Below are 19,043 nucleotides of genomic sequence, written 5' to 3'. Positions count from 1 at the left end.
ACGTTAACTCTGCTTCACTCCTCACGGATGCTGCCTGACCCTCTCAGATTTTCCAACATTTTCTTCCGGTTTTCCAACAGCCGCCGTATTTTTGCTTTCTCATCGGGAAGGTGATAATATTCCTGGGGCCCTGCAAACTGAGCACCTGTGTCCTCCTTGATTGCAAGTGTTCAGCAACTGAGAAATGTTTGTCGTGTCACCTGCTGGATGTTGGAAGGATGCCAATTCATCAACGTGCAGGGCCGTGGCGACCTTGAGAGCCGCAGCTTGCATCAAATCAAACAAAGCGGCCTCCAAGGCTGCCAGAATAAAGTTGCAAGTCTGAGGATTGGGAACAATTGAGAACCCAGTAAAGGAAGACCACGAAACTGATTAAGGGAAAGGAGAATGAGAATGCAAACCAATGAGGAACATAAAGGTGCACAGTAAGAGTCTTCCGATGGTGGCCATGGAGTGAGTGGCCGCACAATTGGTGGCTCCCGCTCACGATAGATTTGTTTGGTTCTTTTGTCACCTGATTTAAGGGGTATTTGGTGGTGTGAGGTGCACGAGCACTGAGAAATAGAAGTGTTCCGTTGTTGGGCTGGTTTATGGCTCACAAGACGAGGAGCGTAACGGGTAAGAGGCAGCAGACTGGACGAGAGATTATTCACAGTGCGATAGAGCAAAAGATGGCAGAGGAGTTGGAGGGTGCAGGGTCTGGGGGCCCAGAAGGTGGAGGAGTGAGTGGGAGAGCATGAGGACCAGCTGGCCTCGTTGGAGGCGGAGATGGTGCTCGCTGCGGAGAGCGAGAAGGTGGATGACCTGGAGAATCGTTCCAGGAGGCAGAATCTCCAGATTGCGGGGCTGCCTGAAGGGATTGAGGCCGCAAAGTACGTGGTGAATATGTTCGAGAAGTTGGTGGGGGAGGAGGTCTTTGACTGTCCTCCGTTTCCCACCCCCACCCCACCCCCCCACACCCAGAGGTGGATCGCGCGTACAGGATGTTGAGGAGCCGCCAAGGATGATAGTGGTGCGGCTGCATCATTTCCTCAACAAGGAGAAGATACTGAAGTGGGAGAAGGAGATGAGAAAATGCACCTGGGAAAGAAACGTGCTGAGGATCTACCAGGACCAGGGTGCAGAGTTGGCCTAGCAGCGGGTCCGTTTCAATTGGATCAAAGCGGCTCTCTACAAGGAAGGAGTGAAGTTTGGGGTGTTTATCCTGTTCGTCTGTGGATCACGCACCAGATTCGAGAGTTTTATTTTGACACGCCGGCTCCCCCCCCCTGATTGATTACATGGAACGCTCAGGATTTGAATGGCCGGTTAAAAGGTCTCACGTTTTCGCGCATCGATGGGATTTGAAGGCGGACGTTGTGTTTCTTCAGGAGACGCACCTGAAGCTGGGGAACCAGATGAGGTTGAGGAAGGGCTGAATGGGGCAGGGTGTTACATTCAGGATTGGATATGAAGACGAGGGGGGGTGGCGGTGTTGATCAATAAGAGGGTGGCTTTTGGGGTGGGAAGTATTGTAAATGGCCCTGGTGTAGGTTTGTGTTAGTGAGTGGGAAGTTGGAGGGGTGCCAGTGAATTGGATTTTCAGCAGCGGGTTTAGCAGAAATTCCGAAGGAGGTGTACGGGGGGGGGGGGGGGGGGGGGGGGGGGGGGGGTTGGGGGCGCCGTGAACGTGGTTTCTGACCATGCGCCACATTGGGTGGACTTGCGGATGGCGAAGGGGGAGGCTCGGCGGCCGCAATGGAGGTTGGATGTTGGGTTATTAGCGGATAAGGGGGTTTGTGAGAGTGTGACGGTGGCCATTGGGAATTCTGTGGAGCAGAATAAGACGGGGGAAGTTTTTGCCTCTGGGTTGTGGGAGGCACTGAAAGCGGTGGGAAGGGGAGAATTTATATCGATTCCAGTGCACAGGGTGGAGTGGGCTGAGAGGTTGAGGTTGGTGGAGGACATTCTGAGGGTGGACCAGAGGTACTCGGCGGGGCCTGAGAAGGTGCTACTAAAGGAAAGGCAGAGGTTTCAGATGGAGTTTGGGCTGGTGTCCACGGGAAAGACGGTGGGGCAATTGTGTAGAGCCAGAGGGGTGGTATATGAGTATGGGGAGAAAGCAAGCAGGATGCTTGCACACCAGTTGAGGAAGCAGGCAGTGGCGAGGGAGATTGGGAGGATGAGAGATGATAGGAACATGGTGGTATCGGAGCCGGAAAGGGTGAACAGGGTTTTTGAGGCTTTTCACTGGAGATTGTATAATTCGGAGCCTCCAGTGGGATGAGGGATGAGGCGGGTTTTGGATGGGTTGAAGTTCCCAAGGATTGAGGAGACAAAGGTGCAGGGACTGGCGGTCCTGATCAGGCTGAGGGAGGTGATGGACTGCGTGGGGCCGATGCAGGCGGGGAAGGCCCAGGTCTGGATGGGTTCTCAGGCGAGTTCTATAAAACGTTTGGGCTGGAGCTGGGGGTCCCTGCTAGTTGAGATGTACAATCAGTCAATGATGAGGGGGGGAGATTCCCCCACTGTCTCAGAATCTTAAATTTATTTCACTGAGAGAAATAAGAGAAATGATTCCACTCATTTTAAAGAAGGGCAAGGACCCGGAGACTGTGGATCGACCCACAACCATCACGTGGGCCCTATGCACCACCTTAAATTGGATGAGGCATAACCTCGCACATGACAAGGTCGTATTCACCCTCCACAGGACTTCCTTCCACAGCCCAAGCCTCAACACCCCTCCCCCTTCCCAACTCCCCCCTCCCCAACTCCTCCCCCCCTCCCCAACTCCCCCCCCCCCCCTCCCCAAGAACATAAAACATAGAACATTACAGTGCAGAACGGGCCCTTCGGCCCTCGATGTTGCGCCGACCTGTGAAACCACGCTAAAGCCCATCTACACTATTCCCTTATTGTCCATATGTCTATCCAATGACTATTTAAATGCCCTTAGTGTTGGCGAGTCCACTACTGTTGCAGGCAGGGCATTCCACGCCCTTACTACTCTCTGAGTAAAGAACCTACCTCTGACAGCTGTCTTATATCTATCTCCCCTCAATTTAAAGCTATGTCCCCTCATGCTAGACATCACCATCCGAGGAAAAAGGCTCTCACTGTCCACCCTATCCAATCCTCTGATCATCTTGTATGCCTCAATTAAGTCACCTCTTAACCTTCTTCTCTCTAACGAAAACAGCCTCAAGTCCCTCAGCCTTTCCTCATAAGATCTTCCCTCCATACCAGGCAACATTCTGGTAAATCTCCTCTGCACCCTTTCCAATGCTTCCACATCCTTCCCATAATGCGGCGACCAGAATTGCACGCAATACTCCAAATGCGGTCGCACCAAAGTTTTGTACAGCTGTAACATGACCTCATGGCTCCGAAACTCAATCCCTCTACCAATAAAGGCTAACACACCGTACGCCTTCTTAACAACCCTCTCAACCAGGGGGACAACTTTCAGCGATCTATGTACGTGGACACCGAGATCTCTCTGCTCATCCACACTGCCAAGAATCTTACCATTAGCCCAGTACTCTGTCTTCCTGTTATTCCTTCCAAAATGAATCACCTCACATTTTTCTGCATTAAACTCCATTTTCCACCTCTCAGCCCAGCGCTGCAGCTTATCTATGTTCCTCTGTAACTTGTAACATCCTTCCGCACTGTCCACAACTCCACCGACTTTAGTGTCATCTGCAAATTTACTCACCCATCCTTCTACGCCCTCCTCCAGGTCATTTATAAAAATAACAAACAGCAGCGGCCCCAAAACAGATCCTTGTGGTACACCACTAGTAACTGGACTCCAGTCTGAACATTTCCCATCAACCACCACCCTTTGTCTTCTTCCAGCTAGCCAATTTCTGATCCAAACTGCTAAATCACCCTGAACCCCATGCCTCCGTATTTTCTGCAGTAGCCTACCGTGGGGAAACTTATCAAACGCTTTACTGAAATCCATATACACCACATCAACTACTTTACCCTCGTCCATCTGTTTGGTCACCTTCTCAAAGAACTCAATAAGTTTTGGGAGGCACGACCTACCCTTCACAAAACCGTGTTGACTATCTCTAATCAAGTTATTCCTTTCCAGATGATTATACATCCTATCTCTGATAAACCTTTCCAAGATTTTGCCCACAACAGAAGTAAGGCTCACTGGTCGATAGTTACCGGGGTTGTGTCTACTCCCCTTTTTGAACAAGGGGACAACATTTGCTATCCTCCAGTCTTCTGGCACTATTCCTGTGGACAAAGTTGACTTAAAGATCAATGCCAAAGGCTCAGCAATCTCCTCCCTAGCTTCCCAGAGAATCCTAGGATAAATCCCATCCGGCCCAGGGGACTTATCTATTTTCACACTTTCCAGAATTGCTAACACCTCCTCCTTATGAACCGCAAGCCCTACTAGTCTAGTAGCCTGAATCTCAGTATTCTCCTCGACAACATTGTCTTTTTCCTGTGTGAATACTGATGAAAAATATTCATTTAGCACCTCTCCTATCTCCTCGGACTCCACGCACAACTTCCCCCTACTGTCCTTGACTGGCCTTACTCTTACCCTAGTCATTCTTTTATTCCTGACATATCTATAGAAAGCCTTAGGGTTATCCTTGATCCTACCTACCAAAGACTTCTCATGTCCTCTCCTGGCTTTTCTTAGCTCTCTCTTTAGGTCCTTCCTAGCGAACTTGTAACTCTCGAGTGCCCTAACTGAACCTTCATGTCCCGTCTTTACATAAGCCTCCTTTTCCTCTTGACAAGTGTTTCGACTGCTTTAGTAAACCACGGTTCCTTTGCTCGACCACTTCCTCCCTGCCTGACAGGTACATACTTATCAAGGACACGCAGTAGCTGTTCCTTGAACAAGCTCCACATTTCCATTGTGCCCATCCCCTGTAGTTTTCCTCTCCATCCGATGCATCCTAAGTCTTGCCTCATCGCATCATTATTGCCTTTCCCCCAGATATAACTCTTGCCCTGCGGTATATACCTATCCCTTTCCATCACTGAAGTAAACGTAATCGAATTATGGTCACTATCACCAAATTGCTCACCTACCTCCAAATCTAACACCTGTCCTGGTTCATTACCCTGTACCAAATCCAATATGGCCTCACCTCTCGTTGGCCTATCTACACACTGTGTCAGGAAACCTTCCTGCACACATTGGACAAAAACAGACTCATCTAAAGTACTTGAACTATAGCGTTTCCAGTCAATATTTGAAAATTAAAGTCCCCCATAACAACTACCCTGTTGCTTACGCTCCTATCCAGAATCATCTTTGCAATCCTTTCCTCTACATCTCTGGAACTTTTCAGAGGCCGATAGAAAACCCCTAACAGGGTGACTTCTCCTTTCCTGTTTCTAACCTCAGCCCAATACTACCTCAGTAGATGGGTCCTCATCAAACGTCCTTTCTGCCACCGTAATACTGTCCTTGACTTAACAATGCCACCCCTCCCCCATTTTACCACCTTCCCTGAGCTTACTGAAATATCTAAACCCCGGCACCTGCAACAACCATTCCTGTCCCTGCTCTATCCATGTCTCCGAAATGGCCACAACATCGAAGTCCCAGGTACCAACCCATGCCGCAAGTTCACCCACCTTATTCCGGATGCTCCTGGCATTGAAGAAGACACACTTTAAACCACCTTCCTGCCTGCCGGTACACTCCTGCAACTTTGAAACCGTACTCATGACCTCACTACTCTCAACCTCCTGGAGACTGGAGCTACAATTCAGGTTCCCAAGCCCCTGCTGAACTCGTTTAAACCCTCCCGAAGAGCATTAGCAAATTTCCCCCCCAGTATATTGGTACCCCTCTGGTCCAGGTGTCAACCATCCCGTTTGTAGAGGTCCCACCGACCCCAGAATGAGCCCCAATTATGCAGAAATCTGAAACCCTCCCTTCTGCACCATCCCTGTAGCCACGTGTTCAACTCTTCTCTCTCCCTATTCCTCGTCTCGCTAGCACGTGGCACGGGTAACAACCCAGAGATAATAACTCTGTTTGTCCTAGATCTAAGTTTCCACCCTAGCTCCCTGAATTCCTGCCTTACATCCCTATCCCTACCTATGTCGTTGGTACCTATGTGGACCACGACTTGGGGCTGCTCCCCCTCCCCCTTAAGGATCCCGAAAACACTTGGGGATCCCTCTCCCCAACTCCCCCCTCCCCAACTCCTCCCCCCTCCCAAATTCCCCCCTCCCTCCCCAACTCCCCCCTCCCTCCCCAACTCCCCCCTCCCTCCCCAACTCCCCCCTCCCTCCCCAACTCCTCCCCCCCTCCCCAACTCCTCCCCCCCTCCCCAACTCCTCCCCCCCTCCCCAATTCCTCCCCCACTCCCCAACCACCCCCAACCACCCCCCTCCCCAACTCCTCCCCCCCTCCCCAATTCCTCCCCCACTCCCCAACCACCCCCAACCACCCCCCTCCCCAACTCCTCCCCCCCTCTGCAACTACTCCCATTTGTGCCTAATCTCCTCCACTGGAACGCCCCCTCTCTCTCCATCAGCTCTCCATAAATATCAGACACTCTCCCCTCCCCAATGTCACCTTCGGACAACAACCTTTCTTGTAACACCGGAGGTGGCAGTCCCGGGAAGGACGGCACCTCTCTCCTCACAAAGTTCCTCACCTGCAAGTCCCTAAACCTATTCCCCTTAGACAACCGATACGTTTCCTCTCGCTCTTCCAGGCCCAGAAACCTAGCCCCTACAAACAAGTAACTGAGGTACTCTATCCTCATCCGCAGCCACTCCCAGAACCTTGCATCCAGCCCGCCGGCTCAGGATTATTGCTCGTAGGCGCTCACAGAGACATGCCTTCCAACCCGAAATGTTGCCGGCACTGGTTCCAAATTCGCAATGCTGAGGTCACCACCAAACGGGAGGGGCGCCAACAACAGTGCCCTCAAGCTAGTCCCCCTCCACGACGCTGCCTCTGCCTCCATCCGCCCCTAAACCAATCCCTCCTCCACCGCCCATTTCCTGACCATTGCGATATTCACAGCCCAGTAGTAACTCAGGAGACATGACAGTGCCAACACCACCCCCCGCCCCTCACCCCCCTTTCTAAAAACACCCTCCTCACCCACAGGATTTGCCCTGCCCACATGAACTGCAAAATCATCCCATTCACCTTCCACAAAGAAGAACTTGGGAACAAAGATGGGGAGGTTCTGGAACATGAACAAGAACTTGGGCAGCACCATCATTTTAACCGTCTACACCGTGCCCTGCCAGCGACAAAGGCAACACATCCCATCTCTTATTCTCCGATTTCATACCCTCCACCAGTTGCACCAAATTCAGTTTGTGCAGCTAGTCCCAGCTCCGCGCCACCGGAATCCAGAGATACTGAAAGCTCGCCCCACCACCTGGAGCGACAGCTCCCCTGGCCTCCTCTCCTGCTCTCTGCCATTAATCAGGAACACCTCGCTTTTCCAAATTGTTCAATTTATACCCAGAAAAATGGCCAAATTCCCTCAGGATCTCCATAATCCTGTCAAACCTTCTCACCGGGTCTTAGACATATAAGAGAAGACCATCAGCACACAACAAAACCCTGTGTTCGACCCCTCCCCGCTCAATTCCTCGCCAACCCCTCAACGCCCTGAGGGCCATCGCTAACGGCTCTATCGCCAGAGCAAAAAGCAGCGGGGAGAGCGGGTAGCCCTGCCTCACCCCTGGTTCAAACTGAAGTATTCCGAACTTGACCTGTTTGTCCGGACACTAGCTCTCAGTACCCTGTACATCAGCTGAACCCAGTCCACGAAGCTCTGTCAAAACCCTTACCGACCCAGCACCTCCAACAAATGTGCCTATTCAATCCGATCAAACGCCTTCTCCACATCCATTGCCACCACCACTTCCACCTCCTGCCCCTCCATGGGCATCATTATAACACAGAGCAAACGGCGCACATTTGTTGACAGCTGCTGGCCCTTCACGAACCCGGTCTGGTCCACTCCTATCCCACACAGCAGACAGTTCCATATCCGTGATGCTAACACCTTCACTAACAACTTTGCATCCACATTTAACAGCGAAACCGGGCGGTACAATCCACATTGCTCCGGGTCCTTCTCCTTCTTTCGAATCAATGAAATGGATGCCTGCGACAATGGAGGGCAACCGTAATCCTTCTTTAAGCAGCGCCACCCATTCCGTGTCTCGTACTCCTTTGGGCCCCCCCCCCAAAGATGTCTGCCGCCATCCCTCCCTAACTAACTGCGTCACACCAACCACACCCACGCCAGCAGTCCCCTCACCCCTCCCCATAACCAAACAAAGAATCAGCCCATTCCCCCCCTCCCGCCCACCCTCCTCCTCCTGACAACCCCCCAACTTCACTCCCATTAACTAGCCCAACCAGCTAGCATGGTAGCCCCTGCCTCTGGCTACCTCTCTTCCCTCCAGTCCGCTCTTCAATCCCCATCCCCCCAAATAACAAACATACAAGAAAAAAGTAAAAGACACCCGCACCCTCTTCATTCCCATCGCCATGACCTTCAGCAATCCACCCACCCTATGAGCCCACATAACACCACTCCAAAGTTCAATGGCATCACACTCCTCCCAGTCCAAAGTCTCTCGTAAAGTCTTTCAGTGAGTCCAGCGAGTCCAAATAGAACTCTTGGTTCTGGTGACCAACATACAGAACCCCAAACTACAACCCCTGCTTGTAGATGGCAGCCTTGATCCGATTGTACCCGGTTCTCCGCTTCCAGATCCTGATAAATACGCAGCTCGTTCTTCTCTCAAGTGCATTTCTTTGTCTGCCTTGCCCACCTCATAATCTTCTCTTTGTCCGGGAAATGATGCAGCCTCACCACCATCTCCCTCGGCAGCTCGCCCACCTGCAGCCTCCTCCTCAGCACCCTGTGCGCTCGATCCACCTCGAGAAGACAGTCAAAGACCCCCCCCTCCCCCATCTCCAACATGTCCGCCATGTACGCAGCAGCCTGCGCTCCTCAGGTATCCCCACGATCCGCAGATTTTTGCCTCCTGGGGCGGTTTTCAAGATCCTCCAACTTCTCCCTCAGCCTTTTTTGGCTACTTGTCACCATCCCCATCCATGTCCGTCTCCAGCGAGGTCAATCAACCCTCATGCTCCCCCATCAACTCCTCCATCTTCTGGATTGCCAGGCCCTGAGCCTCCAGCCTCTGCTCCACACGCTCAATAGCTGCCCTAAGCAGCTCCACCACCTTAGCCAGGTCCTCTGAGGCCTCCTTCCTTTGCTCCTGGAACTTGTTGTTGAGAAAGTTCACCAGCTGCTGGGTAGACCACTGGGCGGGCACCGCTGCCCCACCCCACTCTCTGCCATCTTTTCCTGCGTCGCCCCTCTATTCCTCGCTCGGGCAAGCTGCTGCTTCTTTTTCATTGCACTCCTCGCCCGATAAGCCATAGACCAGTCCCACCAGAGGAGTATTACATTCCCTCAGCACGCATGCACCTTTCCCTCAGCACACATGAAAAAAATACCACCCCGAGCGGGAGCCACAAAATGTGAGACCACTCATTCCACGGCCACCACCGGAAGTCTCTCTGAGACTTCTAATGGATTCCTCCAACTAAATGGTTTGCTCGGCCATTGACAAAGGGCTATTGGTGTGAGCACTGGAGGTGCATAATAGGTCGGAGTGAGTAAGGATGGAAATTTTCTACCCTGGTATATTAGTTAGCCTTCAGGGGGTTGCAGTATAAATGTAAGGAACTCTTGCTGCAATTATATACGGTTTTGGTGATGCCACGTCTGTAGCTTTGGTCTCCTTATGGAAGGAAGGATGTAGCTGCCCTCAAGGGAGTGCAACAGAAATTCATTAGATTGATTCCTGGAATCTAAAGGCTGCCCCACCAGCAGAGGTTGTGTAGAATGGGCCCATATTCTTTAAAGTGCAGGAGAACGAGAGGTGATTTCATTGAAACAAATCAAATTCTTAAAAGGATTTACAGAGTAGATGCCAAGAGGATGTCTCCCCTGACTGGAGAGTCTAGAACTAGGGGGTCATAGTCTCAGGATAAGGATACGACCATTTAGGACAGAGATAAGGAAAACTGTCTTTACTCAAAGGGTTATCAATCTTTGGCATTCTCTACCCCAGGGATGCTCAATTGTTGAGTGCATTCAAGGTTGGGATCAATAGATTTTGAACATTAAAGGAATGAAGAGATGGGACATGAAGTGGCGATCAGCCAGATCTCACTGCATGGTCACACAGGCTGAAGGGCCTTCTGGGCCTATTCACTGCCTGTGGTCTTGGGTGTCAAGTACAGCAGTGAGCTTCAATGACAATCCAAGAGGGCCGGTTTATCTCAGTGGGCTGGACAGATGGCTTGTAATGCAGAACAAGGCCAGCAGCACGGGTTCAATTCCTGTACCAGCTTACCCGAACAGGCGCTGGAATGTGGCGACTAGGAGCTTTTCACAGTAACTTCATACTTGTGACAATAAAAGATTATCATTATTACTGCTTCACGGTCACCTTTACTGATAGCAGCTTTTTAATGATTTTTAAACACAATTTCAAACTTCCAGACTGCATTGGCAAAGTTGATCCAGTAGCAATATTATTTGACAATATTATCAACAACATTCTGAATTAAAATTATTTACAGTAGATACATATTTATATAGAATTTAATATAATGCATATTTATATAGATATGGTTACACATGCATTGTACACAACATTCAGGAACCCGGATTTCTGAAATAGCTGGCAAGTATTGGAATTTCTAATCATATTGTCAAATAGCTCAAACCAGGAAGGTTTCTGTTATATTAATTCGATTGGTTACTGGGGAGGGGGGGGACACACACGGGAGATACCAACCCGAAAGCGGAAGAGGAAGCAACGAGATCCACAGAAATAATTCAGTCACCCTGCTAGAATGTTTGGGGTCAACCCTCCCAACATTTCAGCCGACCCCCTTCCCGACCACAGCTACCGAACCCCAGGTAGACTTCAGAGTGGAAATAACCAGTGACAATTACATTTTTGGGTATTAGACGGTTTCACTTACTTTTGTCCAGACTGCTGCTCAGCTCTTTGTGCAGGAGGAGCCTGCCGGGAAGTTGTGACAGTCTCCGAAAAGTGGCAGAGATATTTCGGTCCTGGTTGGGTGAATGATTCGCTTTGGGATTGGAATACAAGAGAGGGAGATTCAAGCGTGTGTGGCGCCTTGACATCGCCTGTGGAAACTGACATTGAAGGAATGGCTTTTGAAGTTCCGATGGTATTTTACTGATCAGCTGGAGGGCTCCTCAGGCCCATAGTCTTGTCTATCCCAGCAGCCACCCACCCTACTCTCCCACCTTTTCGTCATGGGGTCTGGACAAGGAGTGTGTGTGTGTGTGTGTGTGTGTGCTGGGAGTCTGTCAACTAGACAGCATCCTCACCGCCTTCCCGGGTGATCAACAACCCAGGGCTTGGTGCACATTATGAAGGGTTGAAGATGCATCTCCATCACAAACCCCGTTTGTCTGACGCTAATGATGAAGCCATCAGACATTGTGAAGCTTGCAGTAGGGGGAGCGGGTCCAGCGTTTGACAAAAACCATCTTCAGACACAGCAGGGGAACTCATAGGCGTTCACCCCCCCCTCAGCGAGATTCCAATTGGGAACCTGAGCATGTGGGGCTAAGGGATTTTGCCACTTATTAACACCAACCAATGGAACTTTCACCCCTGCACTTACAAAGCCGCCCCTCCCCTCAGCCAGTAGCTGCAGTGTTTCATTTACAAATATCATTTGATTTTCACAGGACATGAGGATAAATTTACCTATTCCAACTGTTTTGTTACAAAGAACTGAGCAAACGTAATCAAATGAACTGAGGGACAAATTAAAGGGACAGTCCCTTAAAGGGAAATTGCCTTAAACAAAAAAACTTTAAGACATGAAACCAAAATGCCCCCTCCAGTGGGGAATCTCACTTAAAAGGGTAATTTTGTTTTTCACTTGTGGTGATAATAAATAGCCCATATCAATGCATGTTGTACATCACTCACAACTTTCATTTATAAAATCATAGAATTTACAGTGCAGAAGGAGGCCATTCGGCCCATCGAGTCTGCACCGGCCCTTGAAATGAGCACCCTACTTAAGCCCACACCTCCACCCTATCTCCGTAACCCAGTAATCCCATCTAAGCTTTTTGGGCACCAAGGGCAATTTAGCACGGCCAATCTACCTAAGGTGCATATCTTTGGACTGCGGGAGGAAACCGGAGGAAACCCACGCAGGCACGGGGAGACCGTGCAGATTCCGCACAGACAGTGACCCAAGCTGGGAATCGAATCCAAGTCCCTGGCACTGTGAAGCAACAGTGCTAACCACTGTGCTACCGTGCCATACTATAGACAAGTATATACTATATATAACTATAGACCAGTGAGCCTTACTTCTGTTGTGGGCAAAATCTTGGAAAGGTTTACAAGAGATAGGATGTATAATCATCTGGAAAGGAATAATTTGATTAGAGATAGTCAACACGGATTTGTGAAGGGTAGGTCGTGCCTCACAAACCTTATTGAGTTCTTTGAGAAGGTGACCAAACAGGTGGATGAGGGTAAAGCAGTTGATGTGGTGTATATGGATTTCAGTAAAGCGTTTGATAAGGTTCCCCACGGTAGGCTACTGCAGAAAATACGGAGGCATGGGGTTCAGGGTGATTTAGCAGTTTGGATCAGAAATTGGCTAGCTGGAAGAAGACAAAGGGTGGTGGTTGATGGGATATGTTCAGACTGGAGTCCAGTACCACAAGGATCTGTTTTGGGGCCACTGCTGTTTGTCATTTTTATAAATGACCTGGAGGAGGGCGTAGAAGGATGGGTGAGTAAATTTGCAGATGACACTAAAGTCGGTGGAGTTGTGGACAGTGCGGATTCATTTTGGAAGGTGATTCATTTTGGAAGGAATAACAGGAAGACAGAGTACTGGGCTAATGGTAAGATTCTTGGCAGTGTGGATGAGCAGAGAGATCTCGGTGTCCATGTACATAGATCCCTGAAAGTTGCCACCCAGGTTGAGAGGGTTGTTAAGAAGGCGTACGGTGTGTTAGCTTTTATTGGTAGAGGGATTGAGTTTCGGAGCCATGAGGTCATGTTGCAGCTGTACAAAACTCTGGTGCGGCCGCATTTGGAGTATTGCGTGCAATTCTGGTCGCCGCATTATAGGAAGGATGTGGAAGCATTGGAAAGGGTGCAGAGGAGGTTTACCAGGATGTTGCCTGGTATGGAGGGAAGATATTATGAGGAAAGGCTGAGGTACTTGAGGCTGTTTTCGTTAGAGAGAAGAAGGTTGAGGTGACTTAATAGAGGCATACAAGATGATCAGAGGATTAGATAGGGTGATCAGTGAGAGCCTTTTTCCTCGGATAGTGATGGCTAGCACGAGGGGATATAGCTTTAAATTGAGGGGAGATAGATATAGGACAGATGTCAGAGGTAGGTTCTTTACTCCAAGAGTAGTAAGGGTGTGGAATGCCCTGCCTACAACAGTAGTGGACTCGCCAACATTAAGGGCATTTAAATGGTCATTGGATAGACATATGGATGATAAGGGAACAGTGTAGATGGGCTTTAGAGTGGTTTCACAGTTCGGCGCAACATCGAGGGCCGATGGGCCTGTACTGCGCTGTAATGTTCTATGTTCTATGTATTACATTAACTTGCAGGTTTGCCTGGAACCCAGTGGTATGAATATCAACCCCAATGGTAGGTCTAACTTGTGTACTTTCCATTGGCTGATTAGTCAATCAACAGCATCTGCCGCATGTTTTGGTTCCAAGTCTTCCACAGAAGGTTACCACGTTTCCAAACTTCCATTGCCAGACATGTCATCGTGGAACCAATAGGACGCCAAAGAAACAATGCCTATCTCCCTTCAGGAAGAATAGTCCCGTACCAGCCTCCCCGAACAGGCGCCGGAATGTGGCGACTAGGGGCTTTTCACAGTAACTTCATTTGAAGCCTACTTATGACAATAAGTGATTTTCATTTTTTAATTTCATTTCAATTGTCAGATAACAGACATGTTCACTTTTTACCATGAGTAGCCAGAAAGCAAATGCCAGAATTTTCCATTGGGCAGAATTGCAAACAGCACAACTCACCATAAAATATGTGAGTCCATTGCCATCATCATCTTCACCACAGAGTAGTTGCACACCCATATCCCACTGAACAGTGGTGCCATCAGATGGATGATGTGAATAGGCTGAGTAGCAACCTGTTTTCAGTAGTGGCGAGGGTTGCGCCATGGATGCATAAGCATGTGTTTCCATATCCAACTACCAGATAATGTCGTCCAGCGATTGTCACCCCAAGTTTTTAAGAGCTTCCTGCTCTGGCTTCTGCAAGAGCCTTTCACAACCACAAATCATTGATCCATCTTAGATTCTCCTGCAATCCACTCATCATATCACCCAAGCTTTTCCGAAATAATTCCAGGCTTTCGCTCCCACTCCACAACCCGGTTAAAAATCCATTAAATATTTAGTGATCTTGACCTTTTGAAATCTGCTACTTTATTTATTCTTCACTGCTGCTGGTGAAAGCATGAGTTGCCCTGAAGCCAAATCCACCGCATTTTGAGTGACCGAGCAGAATTATTAATTTGGAAAGGAACAAGAAATACACAATGTTTATATGAAATGCACACTGTCTATTCAGATGTAGAGTGAAGCTTTAATCGAGGAAGTCACAAAAAGACAGAACATGGTGCAATGCAAGATTAATGCAAGACTAATCAACTTTGCTGTCTTGATTTGTACAGGTTAACCATTTGATCTAGCTGAGTTAAGAGACTGCTGTTGATTTACCCAATGTCAGCTCTTGCAAGTGATTAGAAATGCCTTTAAGAGAGGGCGGCAAGGTGGCACAGTGGTTAGCACTGCTGCCTACGGCGCTGAGGACCCGGGTTCGATCCCGGCCCCAGGTCACTGTCTGTGTTCAGTTTGCACATTGTCCCTGTGCCTGCGAGGGTTTCACCCCCACAACCCAAAAGATGCGCAGGGTAGGTGGAGTGGCCACGCTAAATTGCCCCTTAATTGGAAAAAAAATAATTGGGTACTCGAAATTTATTTTTAAAAATAAAATAAATAAATGCCTTTAAGCCACACCCGTGGATACAATTGTTGGTCTCTTTTGAAGTCAAATAACTTATGATATTGAAGATTCAATCAAAAACCACAAGTAGACAAACCAAAGATTGCTACAGTCTCTCATTCAGAGTTCAAACTCCCCATTCCTCCATCTCATTAGTACCATGAAGATTATCATAGATTATCATAGAATCTACTAGATCAAACAATTTTCGATCTAGTCAAATATATACTTATATATTCTGCCACTGCAGTGGATTTAAGTAAAGCCTGTGGAAAACCTATGTCCTCTGTCTATGGTAGCTGATGGTCCATGCTTTATGTTTAATGCATTTGACATTTTACCAACTGTCCAGTCAAATAACATATTTTATAAATTGAGTGCAATAGATTCAATTTACAACATATATTTAAGATGTCTATTCCCAACATCTGAAAGATATTAAAGTGCCTTTATGCACATTTTAAATGAAAGCATTCATGTTTAAAAGTCACTGAGCTTGACGTTCATTAAGGTCAAATAAACACTGGTTTAATTGCCTGGATTAAAAATGTTTTCACTTTGACGGGCTATTTTGTGTGAAAAGCAAATTGAGCTTTAAATAACACCGGCTGCGTATCCTTGTGAAATACACAGCAAGCAAAACAGTGATGTATAATTAGTAAAATTAAGTTATCTAAATCAATTAACAGCTTAGAACATCATTCAAAGAAACACATCACCCAGGAACAACCAATAAGAATGAGTTATTACATAAACTGATTCCAAATGGTAATATAATTGTAAAATTGCATTACTTCAAAAGCTCATGACAGTCCATGCTTCAGAGGAATCGCTCAAAAGGGATTTCTATGAAATCTAGTTAAGTTTCATTGCTTGCATTATAAGGACAATCCAGCAATGTGTTTTTTTCTCTCTATGGATGGTATTATTCAAGCTTTTGTAGCTAGGTAAGTGGATCCAGGGTGTAGTGATGGAGGAGCTTTGACCCTTGACCAATAGGTTGGTACAAGATACTTTTTAACTGTGTGAATGAGAACAAGAACTGCAGGGTGGATGGACAACTGACCATAGTACCATGGTGCAGGAAGTCATTCAAGTGGGGTTCGTGAAAGGAATATGGTAGTGACAGTATGGCCAAGGGACGAAAGACAATGTTGTCGAGGAGAATACTGAGATTCAGGCTACGAGCCTAGAAGGGCCTGAGGTTCATAAGGAGGAGGTGTTAACAATTATGGAAAGGGTGAAAATAGATACGTCCCCTGGGCCGGCTGGGATTTATCCTAGGATTCTCTGGGAAGCTAGGGAGGAGATTGCTGAGCCTTTGGCTTTGATCTTTAAGTCATCTTTGTCAACAGGAATAGTGCCAGAAGACTGGAGGATAGCAAATGTTGTCCCCTTGTTCAAGAAGGGGAGTAGAGACAACCCCGGTAACTATAGACCAGTGAGCCTTACTTCTGATGTGGGCAAAATCTTGGAAAGGTTTATCAGAGATAGGATGTATAATCAACTGGAAAGGAATAATTTGATTAGGGATAGTCAACACGGTTTTGTGAAGCGTAGGTCGTGCCTCACAAACCTTATTGAGTTCTTTGAGAAGGTGACCAAACAGGTGGATGAGGGTAAAGCAGTTGATGTGGTGTATATGGATTTCAGTAAAGCGTTTGTTAAGGTTCCCCACGGTAGGCTACTGCAGAAAATACGGAGGCATGGGATTCACGGTGATTTAGCAGTTTGGATTAGAAATTGGCTAGCTGGAAGAAGACAAAGGGTGGTGGTTGATGGGAAATGTTCAGACTGGAGTCCAGTTACTAGTGGTGTACCACAAGGATCTGTTTTGGGGCCACTGCTGTTTGTCATTTTTATAAATGACCTGGAGAAGTCGTAGAAGGATGGGTGAGTAAATTTGCAGATGACACTAAAGTCGGTGGAGTTGTGGACAGTGCGGAAGGATGTTACAAGTTACAGAGGGACATAGATAAGCTGCAGCACTGGGCTGAGAGGTGGCAAATGGAGTTTAATGCAAAAAAGTGTGAGGTGATTCATTTTGGAAGGAATAACAGGAAGACAGAGTACTGGGCTAATGGTAAGATTCTTGGCAGTGTGGATGAGCAGAGAGATCTCGGTGTCCATGTACATAGATCCCTGAAAGTTGCCACCCAGGTTGAGAGGGTTGTTAAGAAGGCGTACGGTGTGTTAGCTTTTATTGGTAGAGGGATTGAGTTTCGGAGCCATGAGGTCATGTTGCAGCTGTACAAAACTCTGGTGCGGCCGCATTTGGAGTATTGCGTGCAATTCTGGTCGCCGCATTATAGGAAGGATGTGGAAGCATTGGAAAGGGTGCAGAGGAGATTTACCAGAATGTTGCCTGGTATGGAGGGAAGATCTTATGAGGAAAGGTTGAGGGACTTGAGGCTATTTTCGTTAGAGAGAAGCAGGTTAAGAGGTGACTTAATTGAGGCATACACGATGATCAGAGGATTGGATAGGGTGGACAGTGAGAGCCTTTTTCCTCGGATGGTGATGTCTAGCATGAGGGGACATAGCTTTAAATTGAGGGGAGATAGATATAAGACAGATGTCAGAGGTAGGTTCTTTACTCAGAGAGTAGTAAGGGTGTGGAATGCCCTGCTGCAACAGTAGTGGACTCGCCAACACTAAGGGTATTCAAATGGTCATTGGATAGACATATGGACGATAAGGGAATAGTGTAGATGGGCTTTAGAGTGGTTTCACAGGTCGGCGCAACATCGAGGGCCGAAGGGCCTGTACTGCGCTGTAATGTTCTATGCTCTATGTTCTATGTAAGGGAATAGATACTGTTCTCTGCAGCTGCAACCAAGAGTCCTGCAGGTTGTGTTGCCTGCCTGGTGCCAGGGTTAAAGATGTCCTCTTGCGACTGGAGATGAATTTAAATTGGGGAGGGGAGGATCCAGTTTTCATGGCCCACATGGGGACCAATGACATAGGTGGATGTTCCACTGAAAGAATTGAGGCATTAGGGGCCAAATTAAAAAGAGTCTGGGAAATTCAGATATATTACATCTATTAAATTCACTTTGCTTACTCTCTCTGTTACCCCTTCAAAGAATGCAGGGAGGTTGGTCGAGCAAGATTTTCCTTTTTGAAGTTATGTTAACAATTTGTTTTATGTTTGGCTTCGAGATGTCTTTCTAATGTCTCCTTTATTAAAGGTTCCATTATTATTCCTATTGCCAATGTTAAATTGGCCTGTGGTGCCTTGCACATGTTCAGATGATGAGAGAAAGCTAGTAAAACAGATAGTAAAAGTTTTGACAAGTATTTGAAAGGAACATGGGGCGAAATTCTCCGGTATCGGCGCGATGTCCGCCGACCGGCGCCCAAAACGGCGCAAATCAGTCGGGCACGCGCCGCCCCAAAGGTGCGGAATCCTCCGCATCTTGGGGGGCCGAGCCCCAACCTTAAGGGGCTAGGCCCGCGCCGGACTAATTTCTGCCCCGCCAGCTGGCGGAAAAGGCCTTTGGTGCCCCGCCAGCTGACGCGGAAATGACATCTCCGGGCGGCGCATGCGCGGGAGCGTTAGCGGCTGCTGACGGCATTCCCGCGTATGCGCAGTGGAGGGAGTCTCTTCCGCCTCCGCCATGGTGGAGACCGTGGCGAAGGCGGAACGAAAAGAGTGCCCCCACGGCACAGGCCCACCCGCCGATCGGTGAGCCCCGATCGCGGGCCAGGCCACCGTGGGGGCACCCCCCGGGGCCAGATCACCCCGCGCCCCCCCCAGGACCCCAGTGCCCGCCCGCGCCGCCTTGTCCCGCCGGTAAGGTAGGTGGTTTAATCTACGCCAGCGGGACAGGCATTCTAGCAGCGGGACTTCGGCCCATTTGGGCCGGAGAATCACGGGGGGGGGGGGGGGGGGGGGGGCGCCAACCGGCACAGCGCAATTT

General features: G+C 48.6%; 1 protein-coding gene across 1 annotated transcript in view; it reads right to left on the bottom strand.

Annotated features, from left to right (window-relative positions):
• Positions 1-11,412, bottom strand: part of LOC140425568 (uncharacterized) — a 199,478-nt gene extending 188,066 nt beyond the window's left edge. The window contains exon 1 of the mRNA XM_072510004.1: positions 11,033-11,412. Within this exon, the coding sequence (XP_072366105.1) occupies positions 11,033-11,198 (166 nt within the window). The 5' untranslated portion in view covers positions 11,199-11,412. The remainder of the gene's footprint in view (positions 1-11,032) is intronic.
• Between the last annotated feature and the right edge of the window lie 7,631 nt (positions 11,413-19,043).

Source organism: Scyliorhinus torazame, chromosome 6 (genome assembly GCF_047496885.1).
Source record: "Scyliorhinus torazame isolate Kashiwa2021f chromosome 6, sScyTor2.1, whole genome shotgun sequence".
NCBI lineage: Eukaryota > Metazoa > Chordata > Chondrichthyes > Carcharhiniformes > Scyliorhinidae > Scyliorhinus > Scyliorhinus torazame.
This window is presented reverse-complemented; position numbering and strand designations above follow the sequence as displayed.